Source organism: Manihot esculenta, chromosome 8, assembly GCF_001659605.2.
Source record: "Manihot esculenta cultivar AM560-2 chromosome 8, M.esculenta_v8, whole genome shotgun sequence".
NCBI lineage: Eukaryota > Viridiplantae > Streptophyta > Magnoliopsida > Malpighiales > Euphorbiaceae > Manihot > Manihot esculenta.
Window position 1 is genome coordinate 37484488 of NC_035168.2, and position 25916 is coordinate 37510403.

Here is a 25916-nt window from a genome sequence, read left to right on the forward strand (position 1 = left end):
AGAAAGGCTGGCTTCAAGGCTGAGAGGGGCCGGACCGGTTTGACTGAGTGACTTAAATAGAAGTCTGATCAGGAGGACGAACGGATTGGGTCTGACTTATTCATGGGCTTAGGAGTCTCCTGCTTGTGGGCTGTTACTATTGGTCCGACCTCTAAGAGGATGGAGAAACCCAGCGATCATCAGTACTTAAACTATATTTTTTTTCTATTTATATCTAATTTACCCTTAATTCGTATTTACTGAATGGAATAAATAAAATTGAAGCAATTTTTAATATTTGCATGCTTGCGCATAAAAGAATTAAAAATGTGAAAGCTATTTATAAGATAGCGTTTATTTTATTTTTAAAATTATGTTTTATAACTACAAATTTAAAAATATATTCAATAAGGTATAAATAATTTTATATTCATATTAAATATATTTAATATGTTATTTTTAAATAGAATCTGATCTTTCAAATTTATTTAAATGCACTTATTATTAAATTAAGTATGTAAGTATAAAATAATATATTATTATTAATTATTTATTTCAAATTTGAATGAAAATTATTTCATTTTCTAGAAGAATTTTTTTATTTATTGTTCTTATGGACGGAAAATACATCTTTAGTTCCGGTGTTCAACCGTTTCCGTCTTTTTCGTCAAAAATTAAACAAGAAAATTTTGTCTCCGTAATTGACTAAAACTTAATATTATAATTTTTCAGATGCAATTATATAATAACTTAGTTAATAAGTCATTTTCACAAATAAAATAAACGCAAGTAATATTTTTTTATTTTTAAAGAATCCTCTGGATGTGTTTTTTTTTTTTTCATTTTTGTATTAAATTACTATTAATTTCTGAAAAAGTTTAAAAATAATTATCTTTTTTTAATTACATATAAAACTTTCTTATATTACTCTATAATTATTCTGTCAAAGAAAAACTAGTAAATTCATTTGAAATTTAAATTTTATAACTTTAATTTTTTACACTATTTATTCACCAAAATTTAATGAATTGATTAATCTCTTCATAAAAATTTAAATGGAAGAATTTAAATTTTAAAGTAAAAAAGTTAATTTAATTAAAATAATTAATTAATTTTGACAAGTAGGAGATAGGATTCTCTTATTTCCATCGTATTCTTGGTCATTCATGATTTTATTTTGATGAAAAATTTTGAAGTTAAAAAATTTTAAATTTTTTTATTTTAAACAAAAATTTTATAAAAAAAATAATTAAATTAAATTTTTATAAAAAATTTTATTCCAAACAGATGATTAAAGAGCCTAGAGATTGTAAATTTCTGAACATTATTATATTGATTTGATCCATTTGAATTTTTTAGGAGAACTCGCTTATTCTCATCTAATAATTCAAATAAGGTTTTTTAATTTTTTTTTTCTTTTAAAACAACGTAAAATAAAATTAAAATTACCTGCTCTAATATGATTAGTTTAGAAGTATTTATTTTTAATTATAGGACGTTCTGATTGACTTTTTATCAAATTGATGGTAATGTATTGCGTCATATATGTTCAACAGTTTATTAATTGTAAACAATCGACTAATAGATGTTAAACCATTTCGTCCATAACTTTTTCATCACACATGACATATCTATCAGTTCTACTATATGCACAATCATGACTGATGACCGCCGAATCTCACCACTCCTAAACAAGGCCGGACCCAAGAGCACAGTGCCAACCCAGAGCCCATGGAACTTTCTTTGGTCGACCGAACCAGCCTCTTCGACCTTAACCCAGACACACAAGACAGGCCAAGTCGCCCACAAGTTTAGGTCCAGCAAGAAAAAGCCCAGTCCGGTGATGTGACATGGGGGAGGACAGTAAGTCCAGTCACTTTGCAGCCCTGTCAGCACGTGCGCCGAGAAAAATTAAATGGCCGCCTGATGTGAAGAGAGACTCTGACGCATCCATACATATGGACCTAAATGACAGGGACAGATGACACTGCAATAGAAAAACCGTTAAGTATCACTAACAGACAAAATGGAAAGCAATAAAAGGAGATGAGTTTTTCCTCTCCATCTAAGTTTACACACACGGTAAAATCTATTCTCTAAATCTCTGAACATCAATGACCTTAACGAGATTTCGCGTATTTTGAAGAGGCTTGCTCAGTTATATCGGATAGAATAATTCATGAAACCTCTCTAAATTTTGTGCATGCGTATTGTAATCTCAATGAACCTTATTATTATTATTATGTTATCAATCCTATTTAAATTGTATACCATACTTATTATATTTTGTGGAATTTAAATATTATCTTAATAAAATTTAAATTTAATAAAATTTTCACAGATATTATCTTATAAAATTTAAAAAAAAAAAATTGAAAGAATAAGAAAAAATAAACAGAAAGAAAGAAGGTTAACATCACATTGGAAAATGTTTGTTTTAATTCCTTTTATATATAAAAATGTCTATTAAAGACATGACTCTTCATTTTCTCCATTGACTTAAAATTAAATTACAGCGAAGCTTTACCTCTATTTATAGTGTCAATAATTTAATATTACATTGGATCCAAATTCTACTGAATTGACGATGACATGCTTAGTCTATGTTGATCTTATTCACCCTAGATTATTATGGGGTTGCTAAATTTTTAGATATTTATTATTTTATTTTTATTTTAAAAATAAACAAAGATAGCGGAAGATTATTCACTTCGTCACCCACTTGAAGTTTTTGAGAAAATTCTATGAGCTCTCCATGACCAAATTTCACTATACACATAATAAATTGAAGCGTCGAAATTGATTAACAATTTTTACCTACAAACAAATAAAACTCGGCCTAGAAATTTAAATAACAAGAAGGCGCAATAAAGAAAAAACTCTCAATATTTATACATATGCCAGTCAAAAAATAAATAAATAAAAGAAAATATAAAGTAAAGAAGAAAAAATTCAAAATATCACTTTTAGGTGGGGAGAGAAACCCACCCTCTGAAAGGGAAGGATGAGAAATTTTCTCTATCCGAATGAAACAGGGGAAGCCGGCAAAAAAGAAAAAATGAAATTTTAGAGCATTTTTCTCTAACAACCTTAAAATAATAGATTTAAACCTTTTTGATAGTAAAAGGTTATAATCAAATAGAAATGTTGAATTATAAAGATATTTTTTTTATATAAGGATATTTATAGTCTTAGTTACGGGTAAGAAATAATTTACATACTGATTAGATATCTAATAACACATGTTTAATTAATATTTAAATGAAAAAAGTTTATTTTTTTATTAAAAATAAAATACACCATTAAAAGTTTTAAAAGACTGAAAGTATAAATAGATCCACTAAATCAATAATTTATATAAAAAAAATTCAGTTTATATAGCTAAAACCAGTAAGTCACTCAAAAACATAATCAGAAGTTCAATATGAACACTCCATCTCCATAGCCTAGCAACCATCTATCTCTAAAAAACAAGAAAAACTTCAGCTAGATCATGGGAAGGCATTGGAATCTAAAGATGGGAAGGTCTATGCTTGGAGTAGAGAGAAGTACCAATAAATATCCATTTTGAAATTGATTTGAGCTAGAGAGACTTTGACCACAAAATCCTTAATTAGATCCGAATGTATTCTCAGGCCCATGGATGCATTTAGAGTCCGCTTGGTGAAAAAAGTGTTCTTTATGAAAATTTTTGTTATTTTAATATTTTGTAATTAAAATACGTTTAATATTTTTAATTTTTTATATATTTGAGAAAGTATTTTTTTAACAGTAATTTCAACTATGCGTTTTTGAACCGTTTTACTTATTGCACAAAAGCGTTTTACTCATTGCATGCTTAGGTTTGCTTTTCCAACTAAATCTAATGTCGGCAAGGCTCCTGGATTTCCCCCACTTGAATTTGTCTCTTCCCTAAAACCTTTATTTGTCTTTTTCTAAGGATCACTTTCCCGGAAAAAGTTCTATCTACCAAGAAAATTTAGAAAAACCTACTTCTGATCTTGACGATAAGTCAACATCTAAGTGTATTCCATCAACCTAGCCCCAAATTAATTACTTATTGAAATGATTCCATCAACCATTAGGTTTGGGCGAAAATTAGAACTTAACAAACCAAAGCTCCCAATTAAGCTAGAATAGTTAATTAACCAGTTAGGTATTAAGAAATTTTATAATCAAAATTTATTAAGAAATTTTATTTTTATATTAAAATTAAATAATAAAAAGTAAGTTAACTTATTAAAAAATATTTTTAATATAAATTATTTTAGGAGGTTATATTAACGTCAATTTTAAAATGTGCATGGAGTTCAAGGAAGAAAAGAAAAGTATGTTCACATGGTTAAAATGGGCCAACAGCACACAAAACGTGCGTGGAATGGCGGCTGTGGACATCACCATTCACCAAGCCCACTAATTAATAGTTGATCATGGCGCATGCTAATTTTGACTATTAACTTAAAAACTTTTTCTTCAATCCAAAGCGAACCAACCAAGAACCATTCTCATAGTGGGACCTATGTCCCTCTCTCTCTCTTTTTGTTTTTTCATCAACTCTTTATCTGTCTGGATCACTAGTACTGTTGAAGAGGTTCCCATGGCCCATTTCTTTTGTGATCAACGATGGATCATTGATGTAGCAAATAATAAAAGGTTTTGCTTTTGAAAACCATGCAATTCTTGGACCATTTTTTCAGAAAGTTAGAAGAAAGAGTTGAGCTTTAATTTGAAAGCAAAACAGAGAGGCACCTCGATTTCAAAGCACAAAAATGGTGAGAATTCCTTGTTGTGAAAATATGGGGTTGAAGAAGGGACCATGGACGCCTGAAGAAGATCAAATCTTGGTCTCTTACATCCAACGTTTTGGCCATGGCAATTGGCGAGCTCTCCCCAAGCAAGCAGGTAGAATCATATATATCCACAGATTTTGAGTTTTGGAAAATTCTTATAAGCCTTGAATCTCTTCTTTTGTTTTTTTTTTTTATAGGTTTATTAAGGTGTGGAAAGAGCTGTAGGCTTAGGTGGATAAATTACTTAAGGCCAGATATTAAACGAGGGAACTTCAGTAATGAAGAAGAAGAAGCCATCATTAGTCTTCATCAGATTCTTGGGAACAGGTATATATATGTATTTTCTTTAGTTCTATCTTGCTTGCTTAAACAAGACCAAGAAAATTTTGGGTAATTTTCTTTCGATCGTCAGATGGTCTGCAATTGCAGCAAAATTGCCAGGAAGAACAGATAATGAGATAAAGAATTATTGGCACTCCCACCTAAAGAAGAGACTCGAGGAGAAGCAAGCCAATCCAAGCCCAAGCAGCTCAGCTGGTAACTGCACCAAAACATCAAAAATGGCAGTGATCAACAATGCAAGATCATCACATCAACCTGAGAATTTTCCTACCCATATAGGCATTCATCATCTTCTTCATGCACAAGTCTTCCCACAAGAGCAATCCCAGGAACCGTTGGCGACTTTGGAAGCCACCAACGGTTTCAATACTGTAAATGATACTCAGTTTTGGTATGATCTCTTCATGAAAGCGGGAAACTCCAAAGAAGTGCATGGGAATTTATAATTGGGTTTATTTGTTTTAAGTAGTTTATCAAATATAAATTGTAATTTAAAAAAAAAAAAAAAAAAAAAAACTAAACTTAGCCTTTTTGTTTATGCATGAAAAACTTACACAAAATTAGAATAGATTAGTGCCAAATTGTGGAATCAAATGGATTATCAGGGGAAAATTCATTGGTTAAGCTGGTCAAAGCTTGCTGGTGCTAAAATGGACGGCGGATTCGGATTCAGATCGCTTCATGATTTCAATATTGCAATGTGCTTTTCAAGTTTGTTTGCCGACGTTGAGAGTTGGGTACTTTCCAGATTAGTGACTGCGAAAAATATTATACTTATGTTTTTTCATTACGAAAAACATTATAATTACTATATTGAATTCTGATCGATTACGGTCTCATCTATTTACGTAAACTCGATTACAGTTCAAACAGCAGAAATATAGTGATCGATCATAATTCGATTAAAATTTTTAATTTTAATACATATTATAATTTTTTTAATATCTAAGGTTAGAAGATTCTTTTTAATCAACTTTCATAACAAGTTTAAGTTTTCATTCTCAAGCAATTTAGGAACATTCTTCCACATTAATATGATAGTAAAGTTAATGATCAAAATCTAGTTGAAAAGAAATGGACTCTCATCCTTTAATGTATGGGCTAATCTAATAATCTAAAAATTGATGAATTTCTTTTCTTAATTTTGGATAATAAAATGTTTATTGTTGTTTACATAATTAGATTTCTTTTGAAATAATAAATGTAAAAAAATAAATTTAATTTTCATACTATTATAGATATTTGATTGCATAAAGAATTCAAACAAAAAGGTAAAATCGTCAAACGACATGTCGTCTCTAAACTTAGAATGATGATTTACCCGTCAAAATGACAGGTCGTTTACCTGCCGGAGGATTGCTTATACCCTCGGCACTTGAATTTCCGTACTGAACCAACGGATAGAAACTACCTTGCATCAAAACCCTTGCCAGAACCCTAAACTCAAATCGACATAGTCGCAAACAGTCAAAGCAATGGCTTTGGCGATCTCAAATGTCTTTAATTGCCCTAAACCCCAAATTGCACAGAGGAATTTCAATGCCAAACGCTCGCTTTCAATATTAGCTCCTCCATTTGTCAGGTAAAATGATGTTGTTGGGGACTTCAAACTGCAAAAAGAGATGTTTTACTGAATTCTCATATACTTTTAACGTTTTGGCCTACCAAATTTATTGTTCCTTGTATAAGTGCTCAATTTTTTATTTGAAGCTTATGTTTATTCGCACTTGGAGGATGTAATGAAGCAGCATATTATGAATTTTACAGATTTTCTAGAAGATTTTCGGAGAATAAACGGTTGATTTGTTCTGCTGCATCAGCAGCTGGAAGTTCTAGTCCAGACAATGATCTAAATCCTTATGAGGTAATATTGCTTGATTATTTTTTTGAACTGATGACACAAAAGTTGCCAATGCTTCACTTACTAGGTATATGCTGTTCTATTGTTTGAATTACTTTAGGTCCTTGGTGTGAGCCCCATTGAGGGTTTTGACATGGTGAAGACAGCTTATACAAAAAAGCGAAAGGAGGCTGAGAGGATAGGTGATGAAGCAACTGCTGCTCAGGTAGGTTACTAATCTCTAATGCTTTCTTGCTGTAAAGAAAATCGTGTCCTTAAAATTCTTTGGTTTCCCCCTTCTGCTTGTGCAAAAGTATTCAAAATGAGGAATATTGCCTTACTTTGTGGATCTTGTGGTCTATCTGTCTTATTTCCAGCTTGAAAAGGCTTATGATAAACTGATGATGTCACAATTAACAAATCGGAAGAAGGGTATGGCATATGGTTCATTTAAGGTATGTTTCTGAATACTTTCTTGGCAAAGTACACACTTGCACTCCTATATTATTTGGAACTAATCATTGAAACTTTAACTAATTACTAAAATCATAAACTATCAAATGCTAGTACTTGCAAAAATCATAAGAACTAGATATAAATTAGTCATGTCAGTGATGACTTGTAAAAGAAAATGTAAAACATAATAAAACATAGTCACATTTATTGCTATTATACTCTACATTTTGTTGATTACGTCTTAAATTTCATAAATTGCCAGGGTAACTTTGTTATTTTGTGAAAATTTAGAGCTTAATCAGCAATAAGTGAAATCTTGTCTTACCTTTTTTTTAAACCATTCATCAATGACATGGCTAATTTGTGTTCCACTGTTATGATTTCTATAAATTTGGTGCTCAATAGGTTTAATTTTAATTCAAGTGTTCAATGGGTTAATCCCAAATAGTATAAGAGTGCAAGTATGTATCTGGCCTATTTTCTTTCTGCTATTAAGCCTTCTTGAGTTAATGCATGAAAGTCAAATTGACGTATGTAGTTGTTCATAATTGGTGCTTAGGTGGTTGTGTGAACTTATTGCAGCTCCTCTAGCTTTCTTAATGTGCATTAGCAATGCTTTTTTCTTTTAAGAGTTTGTAAAAAATACTGTGCTTAATTGGTCTTTGTTTAGTTTTTATGAAAACGAAAAATCTGGTTTACTAGTCACCAAATTTATATCTTCATCAAGGATTTAATTGTATTGTTGATGTAATCATATAACTATCATGAAAAGATGCAGAAAAAAATTGGAAACTTTAAGCAACAAAACAGTCAACAATATCTTGTAATATTTGTATTCTTAAAAGAAATTGTAGAAGCCTCAGAGATGTTTACGTTGATATCCTGAAAAGGCAATTAGTTTTCTGGATTTACTTATGTCCTATAGTTATTATCCTTATATTTACTTGTAAAATGCAGGTCTCAAAGGACATAAAATATGCTGATAAACAGCCAATCGTACCATGGGGACCAAGGTTTGCAATCTCTATAAAGAGACCTTCTGCACATCTAACTGTTCCTTTCGTTTATTATTTTTGTTATTATGTGTAGATTCTTAATGTAAAATTGACAAGATTGACACTCATAGGTTCATAGTTAACTAGAGCAACTCACCATGGTTGAATGGGAAGGTGGTTCTATGCCTGCTAAAGCAAAAGCATGAGAACCACTTCTTTGTATGGGAATGGAACATGCTTAATTCATTATTATGCATGAACTTCAAGATATTTTATGCATTTATTTGTGTCGTAATTATGACTTGTTGCAATTGTTAGGATGACTTGACGTCCACATATTGAAGTATTATATTTTTATTAGCTATTAAGGGAAATTAATGAAAAAAAACTTCTTCCCTATATATGATCGAGCAGTCTTTTGCTATATTCTGTGTTCACTTTTGTGATAGTAGAACTTGCCTTACCCCTTATTTTCTAATATGTGTTCAGGTTTGCCAAGTCCAGTGTCCAAGACATGCGCATCAACTTGGCAATAGCTGGTGCCTTTGTAAGTAGTGGATTAATGGCTTATGCTAAGATGAAGGCTTCCCAATTGGTTATGACATGAATCGGCTTCAAAATCCATTGGTCAATCTGATTTGATTGATTATACCTTATTTGGCAAATAGATACAGCTCTGAACCCATTCTGCATCTGCAATACAATTGGAACATTGAATCATGTTGCTGGTTTCTGCAACCTTACAAATGTATTGTGGTTTTGAAAAGAAAAAAAAAGGACCAAAAATATTTTCTTTCTTGATGAAGCTCTTCTCTGTCCTGTACATTGGTTGCATGCATAAGGGGGCACAAGAGACCACAGGAATGATGTGGTGTGCCAGTTGGTGTGATTTGCCAACACTCTACTGATTAGTTTAGTGATTTTTAAGATATAATTGAAATCAAGTGGCACTGCTGAAGTTAAATGACAAGTTTATTGAGTGTTAGAAAATTTAAGACTGTTGATGTCAAAAGCGACTTTAGTTCTCTGTTAAAGTCTACCAAGCTAATTGGTTAGTGGTTTTGGATTCAACTAAAAAATTTTAGCATGATCTTGTTGGGCATGTGGTGCAATCTTGTTGGAGGTCAATTTTTGTCCAACAATGTTCATACACAGTGGTGTTGGGTTGCCAACAAATATTATCCACTGAGGTTCTAGTTAGTTAAGTGACTAGTAGAGAATCTTACCTTGGTTGATGTTGGAACGCAGTCCATGATATTTTGATCAGATGGGATTTTTTTTTATTTAGTACATGCTTCTGTAATGCATTAACTGAAAATATATTTTTTAAATTGTTACAGTGATCAGGCTTTTGTTATATTCTTTGAAGGCTAAGCATCCTCATCCTGACCTTGTCTTTCTGCAGATAGCTTGGATTCTTATCAAACGCAATGCTGATTATAAACCTTTGCAGTTTATGGCTTTTGCATTTGTATATAGAATTTTTGAAAAGTTAAAAGCCTTTGAACCAACTGTATCACCAACATATACAGTAAGTGAAACTTAGATTACAACCTTTTCCCATCTCATGGGACATTATTTCCAGAAGCCCCTATAATTTCTACGTTCTTGAACAGCATCTTCAATCTTTTAAATGTTGGAATTGATCTTACCTGCAGGAAGATGGTGAAGATGATGGGCGGGCTCTACGAATGGGAAAACGGCTTCTTCGCTCTCTTGCACTAGTATTTGGTTGTATTGCCTTTGCCTCTCTGGTATGATATCTTTCCAACTTGTTGGTCTATCTACCAAAGGTTGTACTTACGCTGGCCCAGAAGCAATGTAGTTCTGCGACTTCAAGCAAGGGCTATCTATTACTATTATTGTTACCTTTCTTTAAAATAGATAAACCTACTTGAATTTATTATAATCTTGAGAAATACTCAGGAATGCCTACATTCCCCCTTTCATCAAACTGTCTAGAGCAATTTCAGTGGGGCAAAAAAAAAAAAAAAAAGAGGCATGACCATAGTTTCTTGATGCATGCTTGTCTAATTTTTAACTTTCTCTGGAAGTCATACTTAGATTAACAAGATTGGCAAGTAAGCACCATAGTTATTTCAGGGAGAGCTCAATTTAGTTTGGAGTGTTTAAATTAATTGATCTGACTTCTGTAATTGTTGCTGAAATTTGCAAGATGCCCTATGAAAAAATCAGTTAACTTTCCTTGTCAAAATAATGTCATTAAACACACTGTATTTTTTTTACTTGGTTTTTCTTATATTCCCTTACTGTTGATGTCCCCTTGATTGAAATCTTGCAGGCATACACTGGTATTTTGAATTTGATTGAGTTTCTTGGCAGTTATATACCTGCTTTCCTTTACGACAATCAGGTACTGACCTCATCTTGTTATTGCAAACAGTCAGACCAAGTTCTTAGGAAGATTTAGAGTGATTTCATTTAATCTATCACATGTAAGTAAATACTAATTATTAAATAGGAATTGCGTAAAGTTATTTGTGAACTGGGACTGGCAATCATATATCTGTGCTTATGAAGCTGAAAGGCCAATATGTTGGCTTGCATTTCAGTCTCTAGGCGCAATGCTAAATGTTGTGGACGTCCAAACAGAAGACTTGTTTCGTTCAAATTAGCGTCTTAACACCGTTTAGTTCATAACTACGACTGTGACTTCATCTAGTGTTGAGTACCTCGTCATCTCTAATGACATGTTTTTCATCTGCAGGAAATGTTAGTCACCGTTTCATCAGCAGTCATGCTCTGTATTTTGGGATCATATTATCGATAACGAATTGGCGAAGAGGTTGAAAGCAATGTGGTGAGGTTTACTTGAGGAGATGGTTTCGTTCTAAGTTTGTTTTGCTGCCACTTATCAAATGAGGAATTTGTGTAAGATAAACAAAATTAGCAGGAAAAGAAATTTTGGTAAAATTTTCTTGTTAGTTGTTCTATTTTGACTCATTCTGGTGTGGCTTAAATAAATTCCACAAGAGCAAAGGGATTAATGAGTGTGGACAGTGCTGTATATCTATTACCTGTAAACGTGTTCTTCGAGTCCTTTCATCGGTTTTAGCTAGAATGCATGAGCATGAGCCCCATGAATTTGTAAAAAGAAAATATTTTTGTTAATATTGAATTTGTTAAGCGTTTGTTTACCATATGAGAACTATGTATTGAAATTTAGCTAAAATCAACCGTCAATCATATTTTAGCAAGCACTATGTATTTTTAATCTATAAAGTTTGGTTTTTAAGAGTGAATTATTATTAGGTATTTTAAAATTAATTATTTAGTTTATATTTCAATACATTTAATTAAAAAAATATTTATATTTTATAAAATGATTTTTTTATTTTTTATTAAATAAAATATTAGTCTATTTATTTTAATTTTAATTAAAGATTAAGTAGTATACATACTACGAATTAAATAATAAATATAATTAAAAAAATTAAACAATGTTAATATTCAAATTTAAAATAAGTTAATTAACTTTAGGCTTGAATGTTTAAAAAATTCAAAATTAGTATTTTTATTAGTTTTAATCAATTTTTTATTTTATCAATTTTAGTTTAATTTGAAATTTTAGTGTTAATTATAGCCCATCGTTGAATTGAATTTGAAATTAGAGATTGCTAATGTGGTAGCTTACGTGGCATATTGCTGATCGTGGATAAAAGTTTTATAATAAAAAATTTTAATTTTTTTTTATTTTTATCAATTATATTCTAATTCTAAAATTTTATTTTTAGATAATTAATTATTTTTTAATTAATTAAATTTAATATTTTATTATTTAATAAAATAAAATTTTAATTTATTTATTTTATATATATTATACTAATTAAATATAATTTATCACCGAATAATATATTATTTATATTAATACAATTTAATTCTAACATAATATTTCTAATCAATTATATTTTATTTTCAAATAAAATATGTATTAACGGATGATTGCAATTTTTTTTTATTTTTCAAAGTATTTAGATATAAATATTTTAAATAAAATATAAATGATATGAATATTTAAATACTAATTGAAATTCACTTAACATGAATTTAATCTTTACTTGATTATATCTGCTTATTGCTGGTTAAAATTATTAGATTTATTATAGCAAATAATATTTATAAAAAAATAAAAAATACAATAAAAGATATGTGATTGCTTTTATTTCTTAAGAGAATATAAAAAAAGTAAAAATATTAAAAATAATTTTATATATATCTACTTTAATATTTTTTATTACTATAGAAAATAAATATATTTTTTTATTATTTTAAATCACATAAAATAAATTATATATGCATTTGACTTAAAAATCTATAAAATTTTATGACTAAAGTAAACTTGAGCGAGCATGAGTGAAAATTACCAGAGTTTTTATGTTTGGAAACAAATCAAACCAGCGAGAGCCCTCCTGCCCTCTCTCGGCGGGATCGTCTTGGGTTTTCTGATTTCTCAGTTAACTTCTAACCAGCTCCGCCGTTTATCTCTTCGCCGCAACTTCGTCAGTCCCTTACTTCAACCCCAAAGCTTTCTCTCTCTCTTTTCCCTGCATCCTTAAACCATACGCTGCTGCCTATCCCCGGACACCGCTCTTTTTGCATTGCTTTGCTTCCATTTCAGCTTTTTTACAATATAGTCACCTGTAATTGCCAAAAATTTTGCCCGCTTCCTCGTTTCATCACTGTATCTTGCTCACTGCTTCATCGCCATTACTGTCATCACTGTCACAGTCTTGCTTGTATCTTATCCAAATGCGAACAATGGAGTGAATCCACATTAGGGGAAAACCCCTAAGAATATAGATTGAGAGCGCTTGGCTATCAATTTCAAATCTTCATATTTGTTTCAGCTGTCGAACCCTAGAATTTAGAGGAAATAGAGAGTGGTAGTTAATTAAAAAGGAGGCAAGATGAGGATTATGATAAAAGGTGGTGTGTGGAAGAACACTGAGGATGAGATCCTCAAAGCAGCGGTTATGAAATATGGGAAGAATCAATGGGCTCGAATCTCTTCGCTTCTCGTTCGTAAATCTGCTAAACAGTGTAAAGCTCGCTGGTATGAGTGGCTTGACCCGTCAATCAAAAAGGTACTCTCTGCTTCTATATTCTTCAATTTGTTTTTAGATACACACACCCCTCTTCATTTGCACTTGTATATTCATATGTATGTGTTCAACTTCATTTTAATATTTTAGAAATGTTCAGTAAAAAGTGCTCCAAAGATGGGCACCTAGTTGTTCTAGTTAAGCATTTATTAATTTAGCATAACCGTTATAGGATTTTGAACCACCACAGTATACAAATTTGATAATAATGTTTACTGTCTAATATCTACGATGCTGTTGAAAAAAAATAAATTGAATCTTAATTTTTTTGTTATTTAGTAAGGATTTTGGTTCTTGCCTTTACAAAATTATGTACATATCAAAAATCGCATCTTCTTTAGGAAATGGTGGATAGGGCGTGGAGTTGAATCGCTGTTTTTGACATATTATGGGAAACTGAAAATTAGATATTACAGGATACTTCTTTTTGGAAAGGGTGATTCTTATTCTATGCATGAAGTGCCTTTTTGGGTTTTTGAGGATGCTGGGAGATGATGATCGTTCACAGTTTTGGATTTTTATGTTTTATGGACCCCATTGGTTATTATCTATTTTCTCAACCCAATTAAGGAAACTAGATAAGTTTTGATTCGCTAAGAAAGCCCCTTATTCTTAACCCTGGCCTCGTAGTGCAGTATGTTTAGTGAAGAGAGTTTTTTTTCCCTTTGAACCCAAATATGGAAAATTATAAGCCAAATTCTCACCCTTTCACATTGTCAAGTCACAACCTGGGATCCAACTTTGTGATCATGAGCATTATATTTAATGTTATTTTCTAGAAATAATGGTACTCTGCTCGAAGTAGCTACCTTCTTTTTTATGCAGAGAGATTGATACTTTTGTTCCATGATAATGTAGACTGAGTGGACCAGAGAAGAAGATGAGAAGTTGCTTCATCTTGCTAAGCTCATGCCAACTCAGTGGAGAACAATTGCCCCAATTGTTGGCCGTACACCATCTCAATGCCTTGAACGCTATGAGAAACTTCTTGATGCAGCCTGTGTTAAGGATGAGAACTATGAACCTGGTGATGACCCACGGAAATTGCGTCCTGGAGAGATTGATCCAAATCCAGAGTCAAAGCCTGCACGTCCTGATCCTGTTGATATGGATGAAGATGAAAAGGAAATGCTTTCTGAAGCACGAGCTCGGTTAGCCAACACTAGAGGCAAGAAAGCAAAAAGGAAAGCTAGAGAGAAACAGCTTGAAGAGGCTAGGAGGCTTGCATCCTTGCAGAAAAGGAGAGAACTAAAAGCTGCTGGTATTGATACACGGCAACGGAAGAGGAAAAGGAAGGGGATCGATTATAATGCAGAAATTCCTTTTGAAAAGAGGCCTCCTCCTGGCTTTTTTGATGTTACTGATGAAGATAGACCCGTGGAACAGCCTAAGTTCCCAACTACCATTGAAGAACTTGAGGGGAAAAGAAGAGTTGATGTAGAGGCCCAGTTGAGAAAGCAGGATATTGCAAAGAATAAAATTGCTCAAAGGCAGGATGCTCCATCAGCTATATTACAAGCGAACAAGTTGAATGATCCAGAAACAGTGAGGAAAAGATCAAAGCTGATGCTTCCAGCACCACAGATTTCAGACCATGAATTAGAGGAAATTGCAAAGATGGGATACGCAAGTGATCTTGCTGGGAATGAGGAACTAACAGAAGGGAATGGTGCAACACGTGCTCTTTTGGCAAACTATGCCCAAACACCACAGCAGGGAATGACACCATTGCGAACTCCACAAAGAACTCCTGCTGGTAAGGGTGATGCTATTATGATGGAAGCAGAAAACTTGGCACGGTTGCGGGAGTCACAGACTCCATTATTGGGAGGAGAGAATCCAGAGTTGCACCCTTCAGATTTTTCAGGGGTCACACCCAAGAAAAGAGAGATCCAAACACCAAATCCAATGTTGACCCCCTCTGCAACTCCTGGAGGCGTTGGTCTTACTCCTAGAATTGGCATGACGCCTTCAAGGGATGGGTACTCTTTCGGTATGACACCAAAAGGAACTCCTATCAGGGATGAACTCCATATAAATGAAGACATGGATTTGCACGATAGTGCAAAACTTGAGCAACGAAGACAAGCTGATATAAGAAGGAACCTGCGGTCTGGTCTTAGTACTCTTCCACAGCCCAAGAATGAATATCAAATAGTTATTCAGCCACCTCCAGAAGACCATGAAGAACCAGAAGAGAAAATTGAAGAGGATATGTCTGATAGGATTGCTAGAGAAAGGGCTGAGGAAGAAGCAAGACAGGAGGCTTTGCTTAGGAAGAGATCGAAAGTACTGCAGAGAGAACTCCCTAGGCCTCCTGCTGCTTCGCTGGAACTGATTAGAAATTCTTTGCTGAGAGCTGATGAAGATAAGAGTTCCTTTGTTCCGCCTACATCAATTGAACTGGCTGATGAAATGATACGGAAGGAGCTGCTTCTCTTACTTGAGCATGATAATGCAAAATATCCACTAGATGAGAAGCAGAATAAGGAGAAAAAGAAAGGTGCCAAGCAAGCTGCAAATCGGTCTGCTATGTTTGTCCCTGTGATAGAGGATTTTGAAGAAGATGAGCTGAAAGAAGTAAGTATTTTATCTTTGTTTTTTGTTAAACGTATGTCCATCAGCTTTATTGTTGCTTTGTAGTCATGTCATTGTTAAGTTGATTTTATGATCTATGCATCTTGTTGAACATGGCATTTTCTTTTTTTTTTTTTTTTTACCATTGTTTGACAATTTGATTTTATAGTTAGGCTATTAGTAGCATGGATGCTAATATATCAATACTTTTTGGATATGTTATATGTATCAACTCCATATGAACACAATTGAAATTTTAAAGTTTCCCCTGTCTATTTATATTTTCTTCGATGAAAATATCTTCTGTTGTCTAGTTAGAGGATTACTGTCTCATATAACATGTCAGAGTTCCTTGAACTCTGCTTTGAGTATCAGAATTGAAGGTTGATGGGAATAATTTATTACTCTTAGAATCATGTGAAATTACTTATGGTCACTGGCTGGGGTTTTTTTTTTCTTACTTTGGTTGTATGACATTTATGGAAAGGCTTTAATGGCTGGGGTTTTTTTTCTTACTTTGGTTGTATGACATTAATGGAAAGGCTTTAATTAGTTGCCTAATTTTTATGCTGCATCATTTCTCCCTAAGATGCCAATCCTTTATTATAGTACTGAATTTTAAAGATATACACGAGCACATTTTACTGCTTGCCAAATGCTCTGGAGATTTGCTGTATGTTCGCAAAATTGTATATTTTATGGTCTCTCTCTCTCCCCATCTTGTTTCTTTGTAAAATCAGTATCTCTGATATTCCATCTTATCTGATTCGCTGTTGTGCGATATCCACAGATTGTTTTGGATTTTATTTTGTAAAGTTTATTCCTTCACTTGATTGATAAAATAGTAGCCTTTATAATGTATTCTGGGAAGACCTTACAAGTGTAGTGATTGATCCATTTTCAAAATGTTTGGTGATCTCGTTCTTCTATACAGGCTGATAAGTTGATTGAGGAAGAGGTTCAGTATATATGTGTAGCAATGGGACATGAAAGTGAATCTGTTGATGTGTTTGTTGATGCACACAGAACATGTCTAAGTGATCTGATGTACTTCCCCACTCGAAATGCTTATGGTCTCTCAAGTGTTGCTGGAAATGTGGAGAAACTGGCAGCCTTACAGAATGAATTTGAGAATGTGAAAGCGAGGCTAGAGGCTGAAAGGGAGAAAGCATTACGCCTTGAGAAGAAGGTTAATGTCCTTACACAGGGTTATCAGGTATGTCACGGGATAGCTTCTAGATGTTTGTAACAACTGGGACTCGTTTCTATATTCTGTTGACAGTTGCCACTATTTTGATTGTCATTTTCTCATTGTTTCTGATGTAACTGGTTCCTGCTTATTGAACTCCGAAATTGATTCTTAAATGTGACATGTAAGAGATTTGCGTTTTAGCTTTTTTTTGTAAATGTTATCTTAGCCTTTGAATTCCATGCCTAAATAGTTATGGAAAAACCTGATAATTTTTGTTGGGAGATCTTTTGGTTCAAAGTTTCTAATTTGGGAGTTGCATCAATCTCTTTAAAACCACCTTCAAAACAATATATCCTCATACAGTGACAGCTTAACCTCCTTAATTTCTCTTCTGCTACTTTTTGTGTGTGTATTTTGATCTCTTTCTCTTGTCATGTGTATACCTTTCCTTGTACTGTATCAAGCTTTCTTTTACCTCTCTTGCTTTTTTAGTCCATCCTTTTCTCACTGATGCAGTTAGTGTCTAGTCATTGGAAGTTTGAAGCATATCAAAAGAGACTTGCATGTTTGCTTTATGACAAAATGGGGCCTTAGATCTTGAATGAAATTTCATTTGGTTGTGACTGAATGGATTTCGTTACTCTTATACTTCATTGCTGTCAAATTTAGGGAGTTGTTACTAGTTATCCTTGAGAAATAGTACGTTTCTCAAGTTTCATTTTTTTTTTCCCTCTAGCAACAATACAATTGAAAGTTAATCTAGCACTCTTTGTGATCCTAAATCATTAATATTTTGAATGATCAGACACGGTCAGAGAGGCAGCTATTGCCGCCAATTGAGTCAATTTTAAAGCAGATGGACACTGCTGGAACAGAACTTGAGTGCTTCCAAGCTTTACAGAAGCAAGAGCAATTGGCAGCAACACACAGGATCAATGGCCTCTGGGAGGAAGTTCAGAAGCAAAAGGAGCTAGAACAAACTTTGCAAAGGCGGTTTGGAAATCTTGTGGCTGAGCTGGAAAGGATACAACATCTTATTGCTGATTACAGAACACTAGCAAAGCAACAGGAAGAAATTGCTGCGAGGAATTGTGCACTTGAGTTGGCTGAGAGTGCTGCAAAGCAAGCTGCTATGCAGAACTCAGAGACTTCTGAGCCTATGCCTTCAGATGACGTTGGAAGTTCTGCACCAGTTGATTCATCTAAACTTGAAATCTCTGAGCAGCAAATAAATGCTGCTCAAGAACATATGCATGCCAGTCTGAAACAGGAGGGTACAAATGCTGATTCACAGAACAAGCATGCACCCATGGACACAGATGCAAGCTTATCTACTGATGTACCTTCTGTTGTGGAGGAGCTGCATGCTGCTCGTGTCCCAAAGGCTGATGAAAATAACAAAGATGGAGTTCCTGCAAACTACTTGATTAACCAAGGAGATGATATTTCTGATGTGGTGGTTGTAGAGGGAAATAAGTTGAAAGAGGAATCTGTTAATGTAAATGCTAGTGACATAAAAATTAGCACTGATGTTATACGGGATGATGCAGTTGCTGAAGACCAACAAATTCTCATGGAAATAACAAAACCAGATGGTGTTGTAACCAAAGGAGGCCTTGGTGAAGATGAGAGGTCAAAATCAACTTATGATGAAGTGAATGCTGTCAGTTCTGAATAGATGGCTGCTGATAAGGATCACCAGAGGGAGTTCCGGAGTTGTAACATACCTGAATGAGACGGGAAGTTTAAGACGCGACAAAGCCTTCCTGATTTGCGACAATCCCTGAATTCAATTGTCTTATATGCCCTAATTTAGTTACTCTTAGTGGGTTAATAAGGGACTTTTGCGGACTGTTTCCACAATTGGTCCATTCTATGTTTTTGCCAGAACTGGACATGTATTGTGTGCCCATTGTCTTATGCTGTTTGGGTAATCGTACGGCGCAATTGATGTTAGATATATGTGAAAGATGGTGTTGCATAGCATAATCCCTTGTTATTTAATCATATGAACTTGTGATCCATAACAGATGAACAGAATCATAGCTGGGACCAGTCGAGCTTTGTTGCTCGATTACTCTTTCCCAACCCCAAAAATCTATTTTCTGAATTTTCCCCCTAAAGTGTCTCTGCGGTTGTGACATACCCCTTGTAGGAGCTTGTAAGGGTAAATGAGTAATTGCAAAAGCGCACAAAAGATTCGTTTCGATGGTAACATTGTGTGCGCTTCAGAGCCGTTCCAAGTGCGACTAGTTTTTTCCCATACGAAAAGTGGAAGCGACCACGTCATCACGTATGCGCTCATTCGATGCCTCGTTGGCAGTTGGCACGTCAAATTAAAAAAAGGTACAGAGAACTTCTCAAAACTATATTTATTGTAACAGTTGATACTGAAACCACGCCAACTCAGAGTGGCGTTGGAGATTGCCATCCCAACTAAGCACAACACAAGCCAAAATCAAACTCGCTTCTTCCATGGCCCTTGCCACAAGATAAGCTTAATAGTCAAGCCACCTTAAGAGTTGTATAAGAAAAGTACCCTCTCCCCCTCTCAGTCCAGTGGTATAATAGCAATCACGCACTAGCAAGAATTGCTTGCGTAGAGGTACGTATTTCATTTTCTTGAGTGCTCTTTACTATTTCAGTCTATGGGTGGTTATATTTCATAAACTTTGGTGCTTGCATATTACAAATCAAAAATTCTGTAGAAGTTATTTTCCATATGATCTCACTCGATAATCCTTTCTGACCATAGCTGTGTTTTAAAAAAGATTTCTTTTAGTTTTTGTTCAAAAATAGTTTTATTAAAATATTAGAAGTTTTATTAAAATTATTATAAAAAAAGATTTTTTTTTTTTTAAATAATTACCTTCGCCAGATGTTGCATTTAAGTTCTTCCAAGAAAAATGGAACAAGGAAATTTAGAGCTGCCAGGACAAGTGACGCGGTATTTCTATTGCGTCTGCTTACTACTGCTGGGCACTGCTTGCGTCGTCAATATTTCATAACTATGTTCAAATTGGCCCACTGAAGCCTCATGGGGTTCCTCCATGATCGGAGCGTGAACCACACTGTCAAATGCTATCGCTACGTTCACGTTCTTCCTTCTGTGTAGATTCTTTGGTTGTAATCTTGGACTATGCTTTTGTCTTCATGGGTTAGACTCATCAATCATTCAGTTTCGCTGTTTCATTGAAGTTGAAAAAGGAAAAGAAAAAAGAAAAAGAAAAGAAATCCTGCTTTTTATATCCACCACAATTGAAAACAAAGAGATATATGGACAGAAAGTTATTTAATACTGTAATCTTTATTGATCAGAGAAAACAAGAAATGCCAGAAAATAAGAGAATTTTTAACTTTCCCTGTTGGTTCTAGAGGATGCCACCACCACTACTGATACAGGTTTCTCCTGTGATTCCAAACTTTTTAACTTTTCATGGGTTTTGGACACTGCATGACACTGCACTTTTAGAACCAAGTGGACAAGCTTCATGATGCACACACTCACACACAAATGTTCATGCATGTCCACATGTGTTCTAGTAGTTTGCTTGGTTCACTTCTTTGGATTCTTGTTCAAGAATTCATTTCTAAGTTCCTTAAGACCACCTCCAAGGATTCCATCAGAACGCACAGGGATTCTTTGAATATTATAAACCTATTTGTGTAAATTCCTGATAGAGTTTTGCATGTTTGAATGGTGGGGTTAGGTAAGGTTAGGTAATTAGGTTGCTGCTTTGGGATTTTTCCTGGATTTAACCCGACTACTCTTGGTTTCATAGAGTTGTTAAGACTCTAAATTTGGGTAAAGTTGAATTACTTAGATTTTGGGTTTAATTCAGCTTCTTTGGGTGAGAATAATTTGAGTGTTTGCTTAGGCTTATATTTTGATATTCTTGGGATTATTTTATTCATAAGGGAGATTTAGGTACTTCTGTAATCTATTACATTTTAACTTGCTTCTGTGGTTTATTCAGAAAAAAAAGGTTGCTTCTGTGGTAAACTAGTTCCCTTTTTATATAGGTTTACTCATGGTGCTTTTTCTGTGGTGGAGTTTGTTTTTCTTCTGTGTTTATTGTTGATAGTTCTGTTGGATTTTTGTTAAAAATTTCTGGTTTTAGTTAAGAGTTTGACCGTATAATTTAAGTAATTTTGTTGAAGTTTTCATGTTTACTGCATGTGTATGTACACTACAAGGAATGTGGCGGCCGTTTCAATAAAGGAGCTTAATATCTTGAAATCGAGTTGGAAGGTTGTGAAATTTTTTGTTTAACAGCAGAAAAGAAAGGAACTTGCACTTGAAATCGACCCTCACTCTCTCTCATTGACGAGCAATTTAACAAATATTTGATCCGTACGTCTTACTTTAATTGAGGTCAGTGTAGTTTTGATTCCATTTCTTCAAATTTTCTTATCTACTGCTCAATCATTTCTGTGAACTTCAGCCAGAAATGGTTGCAGAAAAAGCATCACCGTAACCATCAATCTATTAGTCATAGTTTCACATTTGGGAAATATATTTTAATTGAAGACAAGGAGTTTGGAGTATATCCTATATAAAGCCTTTCTTCTCTCCCTTAAATTAATGTTTGTTTAATGATGGAATGTTTTCAGAGAAGATGGTAACCAGAATGGTGGATCTTCGGTCCGACACTGTAACTAAACCAACTGAAGCAATGAGAGCAGCTATGGCAAATGCTGAGGTTGATGATGATGTTCTTGGTTATGACCCAACTGCGTCACGATTAGAGACTGAAATGGCCAAAATCATGGGCAAGGAAGCAGCTCTTTATGTTCCATCAGGCACCATGGGTAACCTTATTAGTGTACTGGTGCATTGTGACGTTAGGGGAAGTGAAGTAATTCTTGGACACAATTCTCACATCCACATATATGAGAATGGAGGCATTTCAACTCTTGGAGGTGTGCATCCCAGGACAGTGCAGAATAACAAGGATGGAACAATGGATATTGATTTAATTGAAGCTTCAATTAGAGATCCAAGAGGGGAGCTTGTTTATCCAACTACTAGGCTTATCTGCTTGGAGAATTCACAAGCCAAGTAAGTGCTATTCCTCTATGAAATTGTTTCAAGTTTGTGGTGGATGATGATAATGATAATTCTGAGTAATTTAATCATTTGAGGTTTCATTATTGGCTGTACCAAGAAATAATTTTTTTTAATGATAATTTCATCTTTATATTTTTAGAACCTAAATCAGTTTGTTTATTCCTGTCCATTGTAGCCAGAAGTTTGCTCTGCACCTTTTCTGTTTGATCTTATAAGTGGTTATTTATCAATGCAGCTGTGGTGGTAGATGCCTACCTGTAGAATATACAGACAGAGTTGGAGAATTAGCTAAAAAGCACGGTTTGAAGCTTCACATCGATGGGGCTCGCATTTTCAATGCAGCAGTTGTGAGTAAAATTTTTTTCAATATATTCAGTTATGAATCCCATCTGCTGTTGTATGACATGTTGTCATGTCATATAAAGAAAATGAAGGAAGATGTTGTACAGGGTATCTGCCAGACACAACATTCATTTTAGGAAAACATTTTTCAGATAGAGCAATAAAGCCAGCTATTTTCTACAATGTTTTGGGCAGCATAGACATAGACTCTTACATGTTTTATCTCGCCCTGTAAAACTCCATGTTAGTTTAATGCTCTGGAGGCTTGAAGAACAATTTCAAAAATTGAACTTATTCATTTTGATCAGAGAGAGCTGATAAAGTCACAACTCTTGGAGAAAATTTGGCTGAAAAAGGGATTGAATATGCTTAAAACTTATACCAGCCATAATGAAGGCTCAGTTGGGATACAAGAGATTTCATCTAAAACTGCTATTTCAGTCATATTTTTGTTTTGGTTTGCCTATGATGCTGCTCTTTTCTTTTTAACAGAAAAAGAAAAAGGAAAAATTAATGCTAAAGCATTAAAACCATAGTTTAACCATTGTTTTCAGCATCTGATATGAAAAGATTCTATCTCAGGCACTTGGAGTTCCTGTGCATAGGCTTGTTGAAGCTGCTGATTCAGTTTCGGTATGACGAAGGGTTTACAACTCCTTTTTGTTTTTTTTTTCTCTTATTCATTGTATTACTATACCTTCACATATCTACTTAATTTTTTTAAAAAAAATTATCTAGGTATGCCTATCAAAAGGTTTGGGTGCACCAGTTGGATCAGTTATTGTTGGTTCAAAAAGCTTTATTGCAAAGGTAGCAATTCAAATTTGATTTGGCAAGGAATGCTAACAGTTTTTACTCTTCATTGCGAATAATATTCAAAATCCTTTTTTTTTTTTCCTTTAGGCTAGAATCCTCAGGAAAACATTAGGAGGTGGGATGCGACAGATCGGTATCCTTTGTGCTGCTGCTTTGGTTGCCATACAAGAGAACGCTGGAAAGCTTGAGGATGATCACCAGAAAGCCAAGACTCTAGCAGGTTAACACCTATAAGCTTGATTTTAGCTTCTGCTCCTCTTGCTTTGCCAGAGTTCCTCTAGTTTTGCAAATTTATGGATTTATTCTTTCAGAGGGACTGAATCAAATCAAAGGACTAAGGGTGGATGTCGCTGCAGTAGAAACCAACATTGTAAGTATATCTGTTACATTTGTTTACAATTGTACCTGTTGCTGCTCCTTACTTGGACTCAAAATTTCATTCAACTTAAATTTAATCTGACCAGGAATTATAATATCAATTGAATCATCACAAGCTGACTGAGAGAAACCATTGTTGTTTTCGTATCAACTAATATGCACAAAATTGTTATTAACTCTGTCTCTTTCTTATACATTTCTACTGGAGTTTGTTCAATGTTTCAGTGTGAGAATTTGAACAAGTGGTATGCATACTCTTACTTTTGTTCTGTTTAACCAGATATATTTGGACATAGTAGAGGGCTCAAAATTTACGGCAGAAAATCTATGCAAGAACTTAGAAGAACATGGTGTGCTTGTGATGCAAGAAGGCCTACTCAGGTCTGTTATTACCCCACCATAAAGCCATGACATTTTGTTTTCTCCATTCTCGCGCATTATAGGGTGATACAAGTGAAAGTTTTCTGAAAATCTTTGTTCTTTGATATGCCAGTGCACTGCTCACAGCAGAGAATTAAGCTCATATTTACAAATTTTTAATGTCAGAGGAGTGTGTTTCCTGACTAAGTTGTATATGATTGTTTATGAAAAACTCTTATCACTATTGCTTCCTGATGAACCCAGTCAGGTTGTTAAATCTATAGCTGAATTATGCAACTGTAAGCACTTTTCAATTTTCTTTAAATTTGCATAATTTGCCTCAGATTCTGAGCTTCTGAGACGAATTATCATGCGAATAGAGAAAAATATGTTGGTCGATGTTAATACGCGAATGCATGTGCAGTTCAGAAGGCATAATATGTTTACATAAGCAAAATGAATTGTTTGATGTTCATGTGGATAATCAGGGAGCTAATGGGTTGTGCTTGTGTTCTTTGCCTTTGCTCTATCAGCGTTAGGATAGTTCTTCACCACCAAATTTCAGCAAGTGATGTGCAGTACACTTTATCATGCTTCCAGGTAATGGATATTTCCCTGATCTCCATCTGCTAAATCTTTTACTTTTTCAAAAAAAAAAAACAATTGTAACTTGCACATTTCTGCTTTGACTTGAAATTGCAGCAAGCTTTAACAAGGGCTCAAGATGAAAATGGCAAGTAGTGGAAGAAATTATGAGAATTTCTCCTTGTTAAGATGATTTAAGTAAAGTGTTTTACTCTTCATTTAGATGTAAACTATCTTCATCAGTGTCTTTTATATATAATGAATGACTATAAGACTGAATCACTTGAAACGCATGTCTTCATAAGAAATCACAGAGCCATCCATTAATAGTACTGCAGAGTATTAATGGAACTCTGCAAAGTTTTCTCTCATGATATGAGTTACCGCCCATGATCACTTATACTACCCAAACATCCCATTGCTTGCTTTGTAGTTTGAAATTAAGAAATAGTTGAAAAAATGGCAATTCGCTTTAGGTGATCAGTATTCTGTTTAAACTGAAAAAACTGATAGAACTGAATTAATTTGAAATTTTAATTCGGTTTCTTATTCATTTTGGTTTGATTCAGTTTTTAATTTCAAAAATTTCAGTTATTTCAATTCGATTCGGTTTTAATTAGAAAAAAATCGAAAAAATCGAATTAAAATGATTTGTGATAATAATATATTATTTTTAATAATATAAAGAGATTAAATTATATTAAAGTTAAAAGTAAAATATAAAAAATAAAAAATTTATTAAAAATTCAAACTGATCAAATCGAATCAGATCAGTTCAATTCGATTTGGTTTTTGATCAAAATCAGTTTGATTCGATTCATAAATATTAAAATTTTAATTTTTAATTTATTCGGTTTGATTCGATTTTGAACCGAACTATCGAATACTTACCTTTAATTCCTGTAATATATTAAGGAAATTAAATTGAAATTGCAGGCTAAATATTATTTTTTTTGCACAGAGGAATTTTAATTATTTAGAATTTGACTTTTGGGCTCAAATGAAAAGAAAGAACCTAATAACATGGGAAGTGTATAATATTGCAAATTGTTTTTTTCAAGGATAAGAGT

General features: G+C 33.6%; 4 protein-coding genes across 7 annotated transcripts; all 4 read left to right on the plus strand.

Moving 5' to 3' along the window:
* Positions 1-4547: 4547 nt before the first annotated feature.
* LOC110621299 (transcription factor MYB15) lies at positions 4548-5981 on the plus strand. Its single transcript, XM_021765530.2, has 3 exons — positions 4548-4881; positions 4967-5096; positions 5182-5981. Exons 1-3 carry the CDS (start codon positions 4749-4751, stop codon positions 5555-5557), a joined length of 639 nt encoding a protein of 212 aa, XP_021621222.1. The 5' UTR covers positions 4548-4748; the 3' UTR covers positions 5558-5981.
* Positions 5982-6409: 428 nt separating this feature from the next.
* LOC110621389 lies at positions 6410-11565 on the plus strand. The gene is made up of 10 exons (XM_021765669.2): positions 6410-6693; positions 6879-6975; positions 7073-7177; positions 7329-7406; positions 8365-8420; positions 8892-8949; positions 9808-9933; positions 10061-10156; positions 10705-10776; positions 11131-11565. Exons 1-10 carry the CDS (start codon positions 6587-6589, stop codon positions 11191-11193), a joined length of 858 nt encoding a protein of 285 aa, XP_021621361.1. The 5' UTR covers positions 6410-6586; the 3' UTR covers positions 11194-11565.
* Positions 11566-12762: 1197 nt separating this feature from the next.
* On the plus strand, positions 12763-19280 carry LOC110621096 (cell division cycle 5-like protein). The gene is made up of 4 exons (XM_021765153.2): positions 12763-13507; positions 14384-16105; positions 17037-17318; positions 18100-19280. The coding sequence occupies exons 1-4, from the start codon at positions 13331-13333 to the stop codon at positions 18970-18972; spliced, it is 3054 nt and encodes a 1017-aa protein (XP_021620845.1). The 5' UTR covers positions 12763-13330; the 3' UTR covers positions 18973-19280.
* Positions 19281-19571: 291 nt separating this feature from the next.
* LOC110621097 (probable low-specificity L-threonine aldolase 1) lies at positions 19572-25217 on the plus strand. Of its 4 annotated transcripts, XM_043958760.1 has the most exons (12): positions 19572-19899; positions 20173-20696; positions 21492-21669; positions 21909-22356; positions 22601-22712; positions 23290-23340; positions 23446-23517; positions 23611-23743; positions 23835-23893; positions 24182-24282; positions 24795-24861; positions 24964-25217. In XM_043958760.1, exons 4-12 carry the CDS (start codon positions 21914-21916, stop codon positions 25000-25002), a joined length of 1077 nt encoding a protein of 358 aa, XP_043814695.1. In that variant the 5' UTR covers positions 19572-19899; positions 20173-20696; positions 21492-21669; positions 21909-21913; the 3' UTR covers positions 25003-25217. The 4 variants fall into 4 exon arrangements, with proteins under 4 accessions (XP_043814695.1, XP_021620848.1, XP_043814696.1 ...); XM_021765156.2 differs by lacking the exon at positions 20173-20696; XM_043958761.1 differs by lacking the exons at positions 19572-19899; positions 20173-20696 and adding an exon at positions 20722-21222.
* Positions 25218-25916: the final 699 nt, after the last annotated feature.

Excerpts from the sequence above, each read along its gene's own strand:
- LOC110621096 (XM_021765153.2), top strand. The coding sequence starts at position 13,331 with ATGAGGATTATGATAAAAGGTGGTGTGTGGAAGAACACTGAGGATGAG. Across the intron at positions 13,508-14,383 it reads TTGACCCGTCAATCAAAAAG|ACTGAGTGGACCAGAGAAGA; the intron begins GTACTCTCTGCT and ends ATGATAATGTAG. Across the intron at positions 17,319-18,099 it reads TCCTTACACAGGGTTATCAG|ACACGGTCAGAGAGGCAGCT; the intron begins GTATGTCACGGG and ends TTGAATGATCAG.
- LOC110621299 (XM_021765530.2), top strand. The coding sequence starts at position 4,749 with ATGGTGAGAATTCCTTGTTGTGAAAATATGGGGTTGAAGAAGGGACCA. Across the intron at positions 4,882-4,966 it reads AGCTCTCCCCAAGCAAGCAG|GTTTATTAAGGTGTGGAAAG; the intron begins GTAGAATCATAT and ends TTTTTTTTATAG. Across the intron at positions 5,097-5,181 it reads CATCAGATTCTTGGGAACAG|ATGGTCTGCAATTGCAGCAA; the intron begins GTATATATATGT and ends TTCGATCGTCAG.
- LOC110621389 (XM_021765669.2), top strand. The coding sequence starts at position 6,587 with ATGGCTTTGGCGATCTCAAATGTCTTTAATTGCCCTAAACCCCAAATT. Across the intron at positions 8,421-8,891 it reads ATCGTACCATGGGGACCAAG|GTTTGCCAAGTCCAGTGTCC; the intron begins GTTTGCAATCTC and ends ATATGTGTTCAG. Across the intron at positions 10,157-10,704 it reads GTATTGCCTTTGCCTCTCTG|GCATACACTGGTATTTTGAA; the intron begins GTATGATATCTT and ends GAAATCTTGCAG.
- LOC110621097 (XM_043958760.1), top strand. The coding sequence starts at position 21,914 with ATGGTAACCAGAATGGTGGATCTTCGGTCCGACACTGTAACTAAACCA. Across the intron at positions 23,744-23,834 it reads GAAAGCCAAGACTCTAGCAG|AGGGACTGAATCAAATCAAA; the intron begins GTTAACACCTAT and ends TTATTCTTTCAG. Across the intron at positions 24,862-24,963 it reads ACACTTTATCATGCTTCCAG|CAAGCTTTAACAAGGGCTCA; the intron begins GTAATGGATATT and ends TTGAAATTGCAG.